This window comes from Carya illinoinensis, chromosome 1, assembly GCF_018687715.1.
Source record: "Carya illinoinensis cultivar Pawnee chromosome 1, C.illinoinensisPawnee_v1, whole genome shotgun sequence".
Lineage (NCBI taxonomy): Eukaryota > Viridiplantae > Streptophyta > Magnoliopsida > Fagales > Juglandaceae > Carya > Carya illinoinensis.
In genome coordinates this window covers 17,976,662-17,989,617 of record NC_056752.1, presented here as the reverse complement: position 1 = coordinate 17,989,617, position 12,956 = coordinate 17,976,662, and the positions used below count along the sequence as shown (strand labels likewise).

Sequence of the window (12,956 nt, the reverse complement as noted above, 5' to 3'; positions counted from 1 at the left end):
CAATGATTAACTTGGTGGATGATATTTCAGTTTACATTTAGAAATGATTGAAATTTTTTGTTCTTGGTTTAGATTAGTTGTAGACGTAAATGCACAATTAATACTTAAAAAAGTAATAAGACTTTGATGGTTTTCTTTCACTATTTTCCAATTGTTATATAATCTGTCAAGTGGTTTTATTAGGCCAAGAATTGTGATTCATTGCTATATTATCCGACCATGACTTCTAGGAATAGGATCATGGTTGAGAGAATGTGAAAAGAGAAGTAAATCCATCTCCAAATCAGTGGGTGAAAATTGCATCCCAAGTGATTGTTTTATTGTTTCTTACAAGTTTAATTCATTCGCTACACACTTTCTCCAAGCCTCTTAGTTTTGATGATTTTAGAAACATAGATCCACATCCATTTTCATCCTTCATAATCGAGATATCTTTTACACAAAGAAAATCTAACAAACGCTTTGATAACTCTGTCCCTATGGAATACGATCCTGGACTTATCCTGGTATTACCTTAACAGCTTCTACGCTTGAAAGACAAAATTTTAAGCTGATCAAGTTTTTTGTGCCGTTGCCGGGGACAACGGGTGTTTGTCAAAGCATTCTCTTTTTCCTGAGAGGACGTTTGTGGAGCTGTGAACCTCTTCACAGTCTGGGTGATATATTTACCTCTCATTTTACTTATTTACTTTTATCTTGTTTTGTGTTGAAGTTGCATGTCTGGTTGGGTTAGAGATAGCACACATAGACTTGCTAGGACTGAATCATCGATCTCATCATCGAGTGCATTATCTGTTTCTCTTAATTCAGTATTTGAATCATCATTTGACACTCATAGTAACATGGCTGAATAAGAAGAACATAATAATAGAGAGATGAAAAATCCCAACAGGACACTTAGAAAATATTTGCATCCTATTATGACCACCACTCCATCGTGCATCATTACACCCTTGAATGCTCATAATTGCAATTTTAAACCTAGAATGATACCATTATTGCCTCATTTTCATGGAATGGATTCTAAAAATCCCTACTTGCACCTCAAGAAGTTTGAGGAAGTATGCTCCACATTTTTGGATCAAAATTGTACTGAGGATATTGTTAGATTGAAGTTGTTTCATTTTTCTCTTAAGGACAAAGCAAAAACATGGTTAAATGCATTGAGGCCAAGATCCGTTGGAACATGGCAAGAAATGCAAGCTGAATTTCTAAAAAAAAATTTTCCAATGCATCGCACCAATGCTTTAAAGAGACAAATCATGAATTTTTCTCAAAAGGAAAATGAAACTTTTTATCAAAGTTGGGAAAGATTCAAATATCTCTTAAATGCTTGTCCACACCATGGTTACGAGAATTGGCGCATTATTAGTTTTTTTATGAAACTTTGGTACCTAAGATGCGACAATTTGTTGAAACCATGTGTAATGGAGAATTCTTTAATAAGGAACCGGAAGAAGCATTTGCATATTTTGATTACTTGGCTGAAAACGCTCAATCATAGGACACTTCTTGTGTCTATGATAGAGCTGAACCATTAAGGACCGTAAGTGGGGGGATAAATATGTTTTAAATGAGGAGGATGATTTGAAAGCTAAATTTTCCTTATTGTCAAAAAAATTGGAGGCGATTGAGTTGAAGAAAGTGCATGAAATTCAGGGCATTCCAAAACAAGGAAAATGTAACATTTGTGAGGATATTAACCATGTAACATTTGAATGTCCTACTATTCCAGCTTTTAAAGAAGTTTTGTGTGATGCTTCCCATCCTGTTAACATGATTTCTAAGCCTTTTCCTGCACCATATTCTAACACTTATAATACAGGTTGGAGAAATCATCCCAATTTCAGCTGGAGAAATGATCATCCCACAAATTCAGCACATCCGGGAGCTGGTGCACCTCAATATTCAGTTCATACCCAGCAAAATGCACTAATTTCGGCCCCTAGAAGACCCATGTATGACCCATTTCAACAAATGGCTTCTACTCTTCAGCAGTTCATGCAAAGTCAAACCACCATAAATAACCAAACTTCTCAAGCCATCAATGACATAAGGAATAATTTGACCAAGCTGAACACAACCTTGAGTACGCAAGAGAAAGGAAAATTCCTATCTCAACCCCAACCAAATCCTCAAGTCCAAAATGCTACCATAGAGTCTTCATCTTCTTCAGAAGCAAATGTCAGGACTTGCAAGGTCGTAATAACTCTCCGTAGTGGCAAAGAAGTTGAAACATTGGGTAATGAAGCTGGCAAGAAAGGTGAAAGTTCCATTTCTAATGCACAAGGTAAAAATTCTGATGTTGATGTTTCTTTGGAACCAAAGGTAACTCCTCCGGCACCCTTTCCTCAAAGATTGGTTCCTTTACATAAAGATAAACATCATGCTGAGATTTTGGACATTTTTAGACAAGTGCGTATTAACATTCCTCTTCTTAATGCCATTGAGCAAATCCCCACATATGCCAAATTTTTGAAAGATTTGTGTACGGTTAAAAGAAGACTTAATGTGAAAAAGAAGGCATTTCTCATGGAACAAGTCAGCGCCATTATCCAATCCAATACTCCTCCTAAGTATAAAGATCCGGATTCTCCAATAATAGCTTGTGTTATAGGAAGCTCCAAAATAGGCCAAGCACTACTAGACTTAGGTTCTAGTGTCAATTTGCTTCCTTATAACACCTATGAACAACTTGGTTTAGGAGAGTTGAAACCAACTTCTATCATCTTGCAATTAGCCGACCGTTCAATTAAAAAGCCTAGGGTAGTGGTAGAAGATGTGTTGGTGCAAGTGGATAAATTTTATTATCCCGTCGATTTTCTGGTATTAGATGTTCAATTAACTCCTCACTCTGTTTTTTAGGCACCCGTCATTTTAGGGAGGCCATTTTTGGCTACTTCCAACGCTTTGATAAATTGTCGAAGTGGCATCCTTAAATTGACGTTTGGCAATATGACGTTGGAGTTAAATGTGTTCAACACTTGTAGGCAACCACAGGATTTGAAAGAACTCTAGGAAGTGAATTGTTTGGAATCTTTACTTGCTAAAGAATTTTTTTTTTTAGAGCAAGAGAGTCAAATGGAACTTGTTTTACCTGGAACCTTAGAAAATAGTGAATTATTGGATACTAACGCAGTAAATTCTGGTGCAGGTAGCAAAATGGACTCTTTGTGGCGACTTAAGTTCGAAGATCTGCCACTTCAATCCATACACTAACAACCATCGGATAAAGTTCCTCCATCACCGGTTTTGAAATCACCACCTGAATCGCTGAAATATGTTTTTCTTGGGCCAACTAACACTTTTCCATGTATTATCTCATATTCTTTGTCAGTTGAGCAAGAGGAGCAACTCCTACGGGTTCTTAAGCAACATAAAGGAGCACTTGGATGGTCGATTGCCGACATCAAAGGAATCAGCCCCACCATTTGCACACATCGAATTTTCTTGGAGGAGAATTCATCACCAACTCGAGAGATGCAAAGGAGGTTGAATCCTACGATGAAGGAGGTGGTTAAAAATGAAGTCTTGAAGCTCTTGGATGTAGGTATCATCTATCCCATCTCGGATAGTCAATGGGTAAGTCCTACTCAAGTAGTTCCTAAGAAATCTGGGGTTACAATTGTGAAAAATGAAAAAGATGAGTTAATCTCAACTAGGACCATCACAGGATGGCACATGTGCATTGATTTTAGGAAACTAAATGCTGTCACAAGAAAGTACCATTTTCCATTACCATTTTTAGACCAAACTCTGGAAAGAGTTGCGGGCCATAGTTTTTATTGTTTTCTTGATGGTTTTTCAGAATATTATCAAATTGAAATAGTCCCTGAAGACCAAGAAAAAACTATTTTTACTTGTCCGTTTGGAACTTTTGCATTTAGGAAAATGCCATTTGGACTTTGTAATGCACCCGCCACATTTCAGCGATGCATGTTAAGTATTTTTAGTGACATGGTTAAGCATATCTTGGAGGTGTTTATGGATGATTTTTTAGTCTATGGTGATTCATTTGATGCATGCCTTACTCACCTCACTACTGTTTTGGCTCGATGTGAAGAGAAAAATCTGCTCTTAAATTGGGAAAAATGTCATTTTATGGTGCGGCAAGGTATTGTCCTTGGTCACATGATCTCAGCCCGAGGCATTGAAGTTGGCAAATCTAAAATTGATCTAATATCGACGTTACCCATTCCAAAATCAGTCAAAGATATTAGATCATTTTTGGGACATGCCGGGTTTTATAGGCGTTTCATAAAAAACTTTAGCTCCATATCGAGACCTTTGTGTGAGTTGTTAGCTAAAGATTGCGTGTTTAATTGGACTGATGCATGTCAAGTTGCTTTTGAGCAACTCAAATCTATGCTTGTCACTGCACCTATAATTCAACCACCTGACTGGTCATTGCCATTTGAGATCATGTGTGATGCCAGTGACCTTGCCATAGGTGCCGTCCTTGGTCAGCGGAGAGGTAAGCTTCCATTTGTGATTTATTATGCAAGTAAAACACTTGATGCAGCTCAGAAAAATTACTCCACCACTGAAAAGGAGTTACTTGCAGTTGTTTTTGCTTTGGATAAATTTAGAGCTTACATTTTAGGCTCTCCAATTGTTATATTCACTGACCATGCAGCTCTTAAATATTTGCTCACAAAGAAAGATGCCAAACCTCGACTGATTAGATGGATTTTGTTATTGCAGGAATTTAATATCAGCATTAAGGATAAAAAGGGAGTAGAAAATATGGTTGCCGATCATTTATCTCGACTCGTCGTTGAAAATTCTGAACCTACTACTCCCATTTCAGATTCCTTTCCAGATGAACAGCTTTTAGTTGTTGATTCTTTACCTTGGTTTGCTGATATTGTTAATTTCTTAGTGACAGGACATACCCCACCACATTGGAGCTCTCAAGACATCAAAAGGCTTAAATTAGAGGTCAGATCTTTCTTTTATAATGACCCATATTTATTCAAATATTCTGATCAAATTTTGAGAAGGTGTGTGCCTAATTGTGACATTCCCGCATATACTAAATTTTTGTCATGGTAGTGCGTGTGGAGGCCACTTTTCAGCTAAGAAAATAGTGGCTAAAATCTTGCAATGTGGTTATTATTGGCCCCACATGTTCAAGGATGCTTACAATTTTTGTAAGGCATGTGAACCATGTCAAAAGTTAGGAGGAATCACCTATAGAAACATGATGCCCTTACAACCTATTTTAGCATTAGAAATTTTTGATTGTTGGGGGATTGATTTTATGGGACCTTTTTCGTCTTCTGTTGGTTATCTTTACATTCTTGTTGCTGTGGACTATATTTCTAAATGGGTCGAAGCAATACCATGTAGGATCAATGATCATCGGGTGGTATTAAAATTTTTGAAAGATAATATTTTCACTTGGTTTGGGATACCAAGGGTTTTAATTAGTGATGGAGGTTCCTACTTTTGCAATAAATCATTTGCGGCGTTAATGAAAAAATATGGGGTCCATCACAAAGTTTCAACTCCGTATCATCCTCAAACCAATGGCCAAGCTGAGTTGGCCAACCAGGAGATCAAAACCATTTTTGAAAAAACAGTCAACCCAAATAGGAAAGATTGGTCTTTGAGGCTTTTAGACACTTTATGGGCTTATAGGACAGCTTTTAAAACTGTCCTAGGCATGTCTCCCTATCGTTTAGTTTACGGTAAAGCATGTCATCTCCCTATTGAGCTAGAACACAAGGCTTATTGGGCTGTCAAGCACTTTAACTTTTCTACTAAGAATTCTGGTGTTTTAAGGAAATTGAAGTTGAATGAATTAGAAGAGTTGAACTTTACAAGGAGAGAACTAAGGTTTTCCACGATAAGCACATTTTGAGAAAGAGTTTTCTCCCCAATCAAAAGGTTCTCCTCTACAACTCTAGACTCCATGTGTTTGCCGGTAAACTTCGATACAAATGGAGTGGTCCTTATATTGTTTAGATAGTGTTTCCTCATGGGGCTATTGAAATCCTCAATCCATACAATGGTAATATCTTTAAGGTTAATGGGCAGCGACTCAAACATTTTCTTGACCATTTTTCACCAGAGGATACCACCATCCATCTATTGGACCCTGACCCTTCAACCGAGCCTTGATGTTTGACTTGTTTTTCATCTTATTTCACTTCTTCCTTTCATTTTTCTGTTTTACCTTTTAGTTTATGCAGGTGTGTTTTTCTCTCTTCTATTTTTCGTTGTTCTCTTCTTGTCGTATGTTTCTCTTCTGACCAGGTAACCCGTCATTCCCTTCACTATCATTTTGCGTTTCATTTTTTTCTTTTGTTCTTCACTTCTCTTGCATCATTGAGGACAATGCTACAATCTAGTTGGGGGGTGTTTTCTATTTGCATGCCTTAAATTTTGGTCCACCTTAGGGGAGTTGGTAATGAGTTGAAAGAAGATTAAATCCCCTATTCTAGAAAATGAACTGAAAAATGATTTGTTGAGGTCATGGAATATGTGGAATGTAGTGCAAATATTAGTATATGTCAAAAGAGGGACTTATCCATTTTATTTAGTTGTTAAACCAAGGGAAAGATGTTAAAAGTTTTGCTAAAACACACACAACACATGCCCGGAATGCCTAGAGAGACTACATTGGGTCATTGTTTGTTGATTTACACTTCGGTTGTTTGGGACTATAATGAACCATATCCTAACGGCTTAGGAAGAAATTTGGAATGAATCAAATTAGAAAAGGGACAAGTCAGGGATAAAAAAAAAAAATCATTTAGGTAGACTAGTGGTAAGGGTGGACTTGTGAAAGTGTTAGTAGGCACACATTCATAGGCTTGATTCTCCCACTAGGATATGCTTCCAAAAAAAAAAATATGCTTTACATTTGTGTATTGGAAAAGGCTGCCTATTACCGGAGTCCTTACTAAATAAGAAAGTAGGCGACTTTTAAAGTGTAATAGCGTGAAAGCTACCACTACAATGGTTTTGATTTAGAGTAAGACCTATGGTTATCTCAGATTAACTGCTGTGATTGAAACTGTTAATGCCTCTTGGTAGTCGATCTTGGAATTCTAACCCCATTCCCATGCACTTGAAGAAGAAAGTTTTGTTACATGTAATTCTCTTGGTTGATTAACTAAATGGTGTATAAATCTCCCAGTTGATACAAAATTCAGATTAATCTATCTCCAGTGTTCTTAAACTCAACAAGTTTATTTCATGGCATGTGATTCTCAGATTTTCTCAAGTTGGTAATTTCACCCTTGCATGAATTCTTTCACTCTTTTTGCTAGAGACTAGCAAAGAGCTAGTTGGGGGCAACGAAACCACAAAAACTTGATCAGCTTAAAATTTTGTCTTCCAAGCGTAGAAGCTGTCAAGGTAATACCAGGATAAGTCCAGGATCGTATTCCACAGGGATAAAGAGTTATCAAAGCGTTTGTGAGATTTTCTTTGTGCAAAAGATATCTCGATTATGAAGGATGAAAATGGATGTGGATCTATGTTTCTAAAATTATCAAAACTAAGTGGCTTAGAGAAAGTGTGTAGCAAATGAATTAAACTTGTAAGAAACAATAAAACAAACACTTGGGATGCAATTTTCACCCACTGATTTGGAGATGGATTTACTTCTCTTTTCACATTCTCTCAACCATGATCCTATTCTTAGAAGTCATGGTCGGATAATATAGCAATGAATCACAATTCTTGGTCTAATAAAACTACTTGATAGATTATATAATAATTGTAAAATAGTGAAAGAAAACCATCAAAGTCTTGTTACTTGTTCAAGTATTAATTGTGCCTTTACGTATACAACTAATCTAAACTAAGAACAAAGAATTTCGATCATTTTTAAATGTAAACTGAAATATCATCCACCAAGTTAATCATTGAAATCTCGTAACATTGAAGAAAATCCACCCCAAATTAGTCATAGGTTACTCATTGAATTCCAAATCTAAAATCTAACCTATCATCTCTAAATTAGTAAAATGCTTAAAACTGATGAATCTTAACATATCAAGTTGCTGTACGAAGATAAATATAAAAGAATAAAAATATCAAGCTGAACAACAATCAAAATAATTTAAAGGAAATGAATGCCGAAAGAAAAACTGTAGGAAAAAAAAAATGTAAACAAGCAAGAAAATAAAAACTCCAACCGACTGAAAGCTGAAAAAGAAAACTACGAAAAAAAATAAAAGCCGCCGCCTCCTACTGTCTGAACGAAACGTAAAGAAAAAAAAATTAAAGGACTCCTCTGCGCCGAACGAAAATGAAGTGAAGTAAGAAAAATAATAAAATGAAGCCGCCTGCTACTAAACGGAAGGAAAGAAATACAATTCAAAGCTCTACTGTGCTGCCTCCAGCTAAACGAATGAAAACCAGGTTCCGGGAGAAAAGAAAAAAAAAATAAACTAAGCTAAAAAAAACAAGACCAGCCGACTCCTTGGTCTGAAAACGTAAACAGACTGAAATTAAGCTAAGGACTACTCTAGTCTGCTGCTGAAGGTCTAAACAAAAAGCAAAGTGAAAACTAAAACTAGCTGCTAGCCTCTAACATGAAAAGGAAAAAAAATAAACTAAAACTCTAGAAGTACTCTGCTGCACCGAATGAAAACCAAAAGAAAACCGAAAAGAAAAAAATGGAAACCAGCTGCTAGCGTCTAAACGTAAAAGCAGAAAAACTAATGTGTGTAAAACAAAACCAGCCGCCTACCATCTGAACTAAGAACGTAAAACAACAGAAAGAATAATCAGCCCCCTCACAGTCTGAAAGCAAAGAAATGCTAGGAACTGAAAGCAACCAAAAAAATATAAAATCCAAATCCGAAAATGGGAGCTTCCACCCCTGTTCTTTGTCTGAACAAAAGAAAGAAAATAAAAACTAAAAACTCTCTGCAGCTACCAAGTCTGGAATGAAAAAAAAACAAACAAAGTAAAGCTGTGACAAAATAAATTCTGAAGCCTAGCGTCTGAAACAACAGGAAGAAAATAAAAATCCAAGCTAAGCTACTGCACCCCCGTAGCATTTTAGCCTTCTTTCATTTTATAGCCGTGTGTCTTGTGAGTTGTCCATGTGATGCCGTGGTGACCTTCCATGTGTAGAAGCAAGAAAGCTGAAATGAACAGCTTGCCTTCCAGCAGCACATAACTGATCTCCTGCACGTCCAGCTACCCGAAAAAGAAAGAAATAAGATAAAACTCTGCTGCTGCTCGTTGGTGCCAGCTACCCAAAAAAGAAAGAAAGAAAATAAAATCTGCTGCTACTGCTTTCCGTCCAGCTGTCTTCCATGATCCCATGTGATCTCCTGCTGCTCCAGCTTAAACGAAAGAAAGAAAGTAATAAAATTAATTACTCCCCACTACCACGTTGCTCCCATGAAGTCATGCATGTGTGTATTTTTATTATTCCATCATGTTGACATTCTGATGTGTCCATCCCTTGGAGAGGAGAGGGGGCAGGTTCAGAATGATGCAGGCATGCTTTGTCATTGGAGATCCCAAAAAAAAAAAAGAAATTCACATGCTAAAGGCTACCACTGAACAAGAAAGAAAGAATTAAATCTCTGCTGCTGCTGCACGTTCAGCTGTCTCCAACGTGATATGCAATTGATCTCTTGCTAGATGAGATTCTATAAAAACCATAATCAATTCTTTTATTTCTTCATAGGTCTCATTCTTTCTTTCCTTCCATAAATGCCCTACAATATATAAATAAAATGATATTATAGTTTAAGTATTTCAAGGGCAAATATGAGACTTTGATGTGCAAGATATTATCATCAATAAATTTTTCATTAAGTGTTAAAATTTTGATGCATAATTAAGTGTTCAACTCTTATTTGATGTAATAAATCACTCACTAAAACAACTTAATTATGCATTTCTAATACTTCATCAGAGCATTACACAAACAGCCAGAATTGGACTGGGTTTGGCATCAATTGCTATTGAAAAAAGCATCGATGTGCATGTGGAAAGCAAGGTTTAGAGCATTGTCGGTAGATGCTCGAATTCAAGCTCTTGATATTCCCATGGTGTCATGTTGCGACTACTGCGTGTTGGGTGTGGTAGAAACAATTGACCATGTGTTGAAACATGGCATCTAGGTTTGGAACATGGCATCCATTGCTCTGGGCATCAAATGCATGGAGGGTCGTTCTTGGTGGGAAATGGTTCAGGGGTGGTTTGGTTATGCCAAAAAATCTAGCCATAGAGGAACGCTACTTGGCTTGCTTCAGTCCATCATCACTTGATGACTATGGTTTAGGAGGTGTAAAGCAAGGATGAAGAGGGTGCAGGAGTCGGCAAGGGAGGTTTGGATTGTTATAAAGGTGTGGCTTACGAACTTATCTTCACTTTTGGCTCAACGTTGGGAGATTTCAATTTCTAGCCAAAACACTCTAATGACACTCGAGGTGCCTAGCTTTTATTAATACACCGAGAAGGATGCCGCATTTAATTAGTTGGAAGAAACCAACAAATGGTTGGGTAAAGCTAAACGTCGATGGTAGTTGCTGTGGAAACCCTGGAAATAGTGGTGGAGGGGGTCTCATACAAGATTTGAATGGGAATTTTATGTAGGCCTTCTCTTCTCATTTTGGTCTTCGGACCAATAACAAAGCTGAACTTCATACCTTAATTGCAGGCGTGGGTGTTTGTAAGGAGATGGGCTTTATGCATGTAACGTTAGAATGAGATTCCAGTTTAGTGGTTAATTGGTTAAAATCTCAAATGTGTACGGTGTGGTATCTATGGGATTATTGGGAAGAGTTGTTAAATAATTTACATGGCTTACAATTTACCATCGAGCATCAATTCAGAGAAGGTGGTAATTCTTTGGCAGACGCCTTGGCTCGATTAGGCAAGCAGAGCCTTAACATGAGATTTAGTTCTTTTGTTTCCCTACCTTGGTACTTAAACAGCCTGATTCGGCTAGACAAGGTAGGGCTTTCAAACATCCGTCTCCAGTTCTTTATGGTTTTTCTTAGGTATGTTTAGTTTCTTTATGTTTACATCACTAGACATTTTTAGTTTCTAGGCATGTTTCAATTTTTTTGGTTTCTTGTTGGTTGGTCACATGAGTTGGTTCTTTGCAATGTCCTGGTGTCCTAATTGTTATTACGGTATTCATCCGCCATATGTGAGGGCTTATTAATAAACTTGAAACGGGGTTACTATGTGGGTGGCTACCGGTTCTTCGTAAAAAAAAATACAATTACATTTAACACAGTTATAATTTATTATTAATTGCAAAATGATTATCATTTAGGAGTGTATGAAGCATTAGGTCTCGTTTCGATAACGAGATGAGATAAAATGATATGTGAAAAATAGTGAAATAGTTTGTAAATAGTCCTGAAAGAGTTTGAGTTAGGCCTTTTTTGGTTATATACACAAATGAGATGAGATGATAAATCTATAAATAATAGTGAGATAATTTGTGAATAATAATAAAATTATTTGATTTAATATTTTTATGGGATTTTGGGAAATGAGAGAGAAAAAGTTGAATAAAAAATTTATAAAATTAAAAGAGAGTTAGAATATAATTTTTTTAATCTTATTTTTGTTTTGAGATTTGAAAAATTTCAAAGACAAATCATCCAATAACTCGAGAATCAAAATTGACCTACAAGTTTGTAATGGACCCAATGTAGTAGCTGATTGATTCGAGAGAGTCACTCTCTAGAGATTAAGTTTAGAGGAAGAAGATGAATTGTAGAAAAGGGAAAGGAAGTGAATCAATTTCTCGTTGGAGACTTTCCCTCCAACTAATTGTATTTATAGTGAATGTGTTGCAACGCACCTTTTAATTGTTTACATTCGAGAAAGAATAAAATGACCACGTTGGACTTATTAAAGCTGAGATATAAAAGGAAATGTAAAACGACAACGTTCAACTAAAAGCAAAGGAATTAACACATAGTAAAACGGCAACGTATGGATCTTCCGCTTAATAGCCAACAACCAGTAATGACCCTTCCACTAAGATCCTACTGAACATACTGCACCTTGCCCATCCATATATCTCCACACCAGCACCTTCCAGGACCCATAACACACCCTTTCCCTTTAAAGCACCTTGCCACAAGGTGAGGGTACTGCTTTCAGAGTTGCCAATAAGGTTCCCAGGTAGAATCGTCCACACCAGCACCTTCCCATTGAATGAGGACTTCTACAAGAGCTCGATTATCCTTATTGACACTTCTATGATCTAGTATTTTCTTAGGCTAAGGCCTCAACTCCCCTTGCACATCAACTGGGGGTAAAGTAGGAAGAGGGGTAACATGATCACCCAACTTCTTCCTCAAAGAAGAAACATGAAAAACCGGATGTAAAAGAGAATCTGAGGGAAGGCACAACCGATAAGCCACCTGCCCAATTCTGTGTGTAATCTGGAAGGGACCAAAAATAACAAGGGGAGAGCTTAAAATTCTTCCTGACTGCCAAAGATTGCTGTCGATAAGGCTGAAGTCTAAGATATACCCAATCTCCTACTGAAAATTGTCATTTCAGTATGTTGCTTATCATAATTGAACTTCATTCTTTCTTGAGCCAAAGTCAAGTTATGCTTTAGAGTATCCAAAATCTCCTCATGAGTCTTCAACAATTGATCTACTGATTGATTAGAAGTGATGCCTGGGATGTAAGCCTGCAACTTAATAGGAGGAATTCCATAGACAACTTCAAATGGAGTCAATTTTGTGGAAGTATGAAAAGAAGAATTGTACCACCATTTAGCTAAACAAAGCCAATCAGCCCACAGCTTGGGCTTGTCACCAGAAACCCATCTCAAGAAGTGTTCGAGGCATTTCTTAACAACCTCAGTTTGTCCATCACTCTAAGGATGATAAGATGAGGAATAAGCAAGATTGACCCCTTGAAGCCGAAAAAGTTCTTTCCAAAAGGAACTGGTAAAGGTGGAACCTCGATTAGAAACAATTGTTTTTGGTAAACCA

At 36.9% G+C, this 12,956-nt stretch overlaps 1 protein-coding gene across 1 annotated transcript; it reads left to right on the top strand.

Annotated features, from left to right (window-relative positions):
• Nucleotides 1–1,776: 1,776 nt before the first annotated feature.
• On the top strand, nt 1,777–3,911 carry LOC122315550. The gene is made up of 4 exons (XM_043131559.1): nt 1,777–2,766; nt 2,866–2,986; nt 3,338–3,582; nt 3,888–3,911. Exons 1-4 carry the CDS (start codon nt 1,777–1,779, stop codon nt 3,909–3,911), a joined length of 1,380 nt encoding a protein of 459 aa, XP_042987493.1.
• The last annotated feature ends 9,045 nt before the right edge of the window (nt 3,912–12,956 follow it).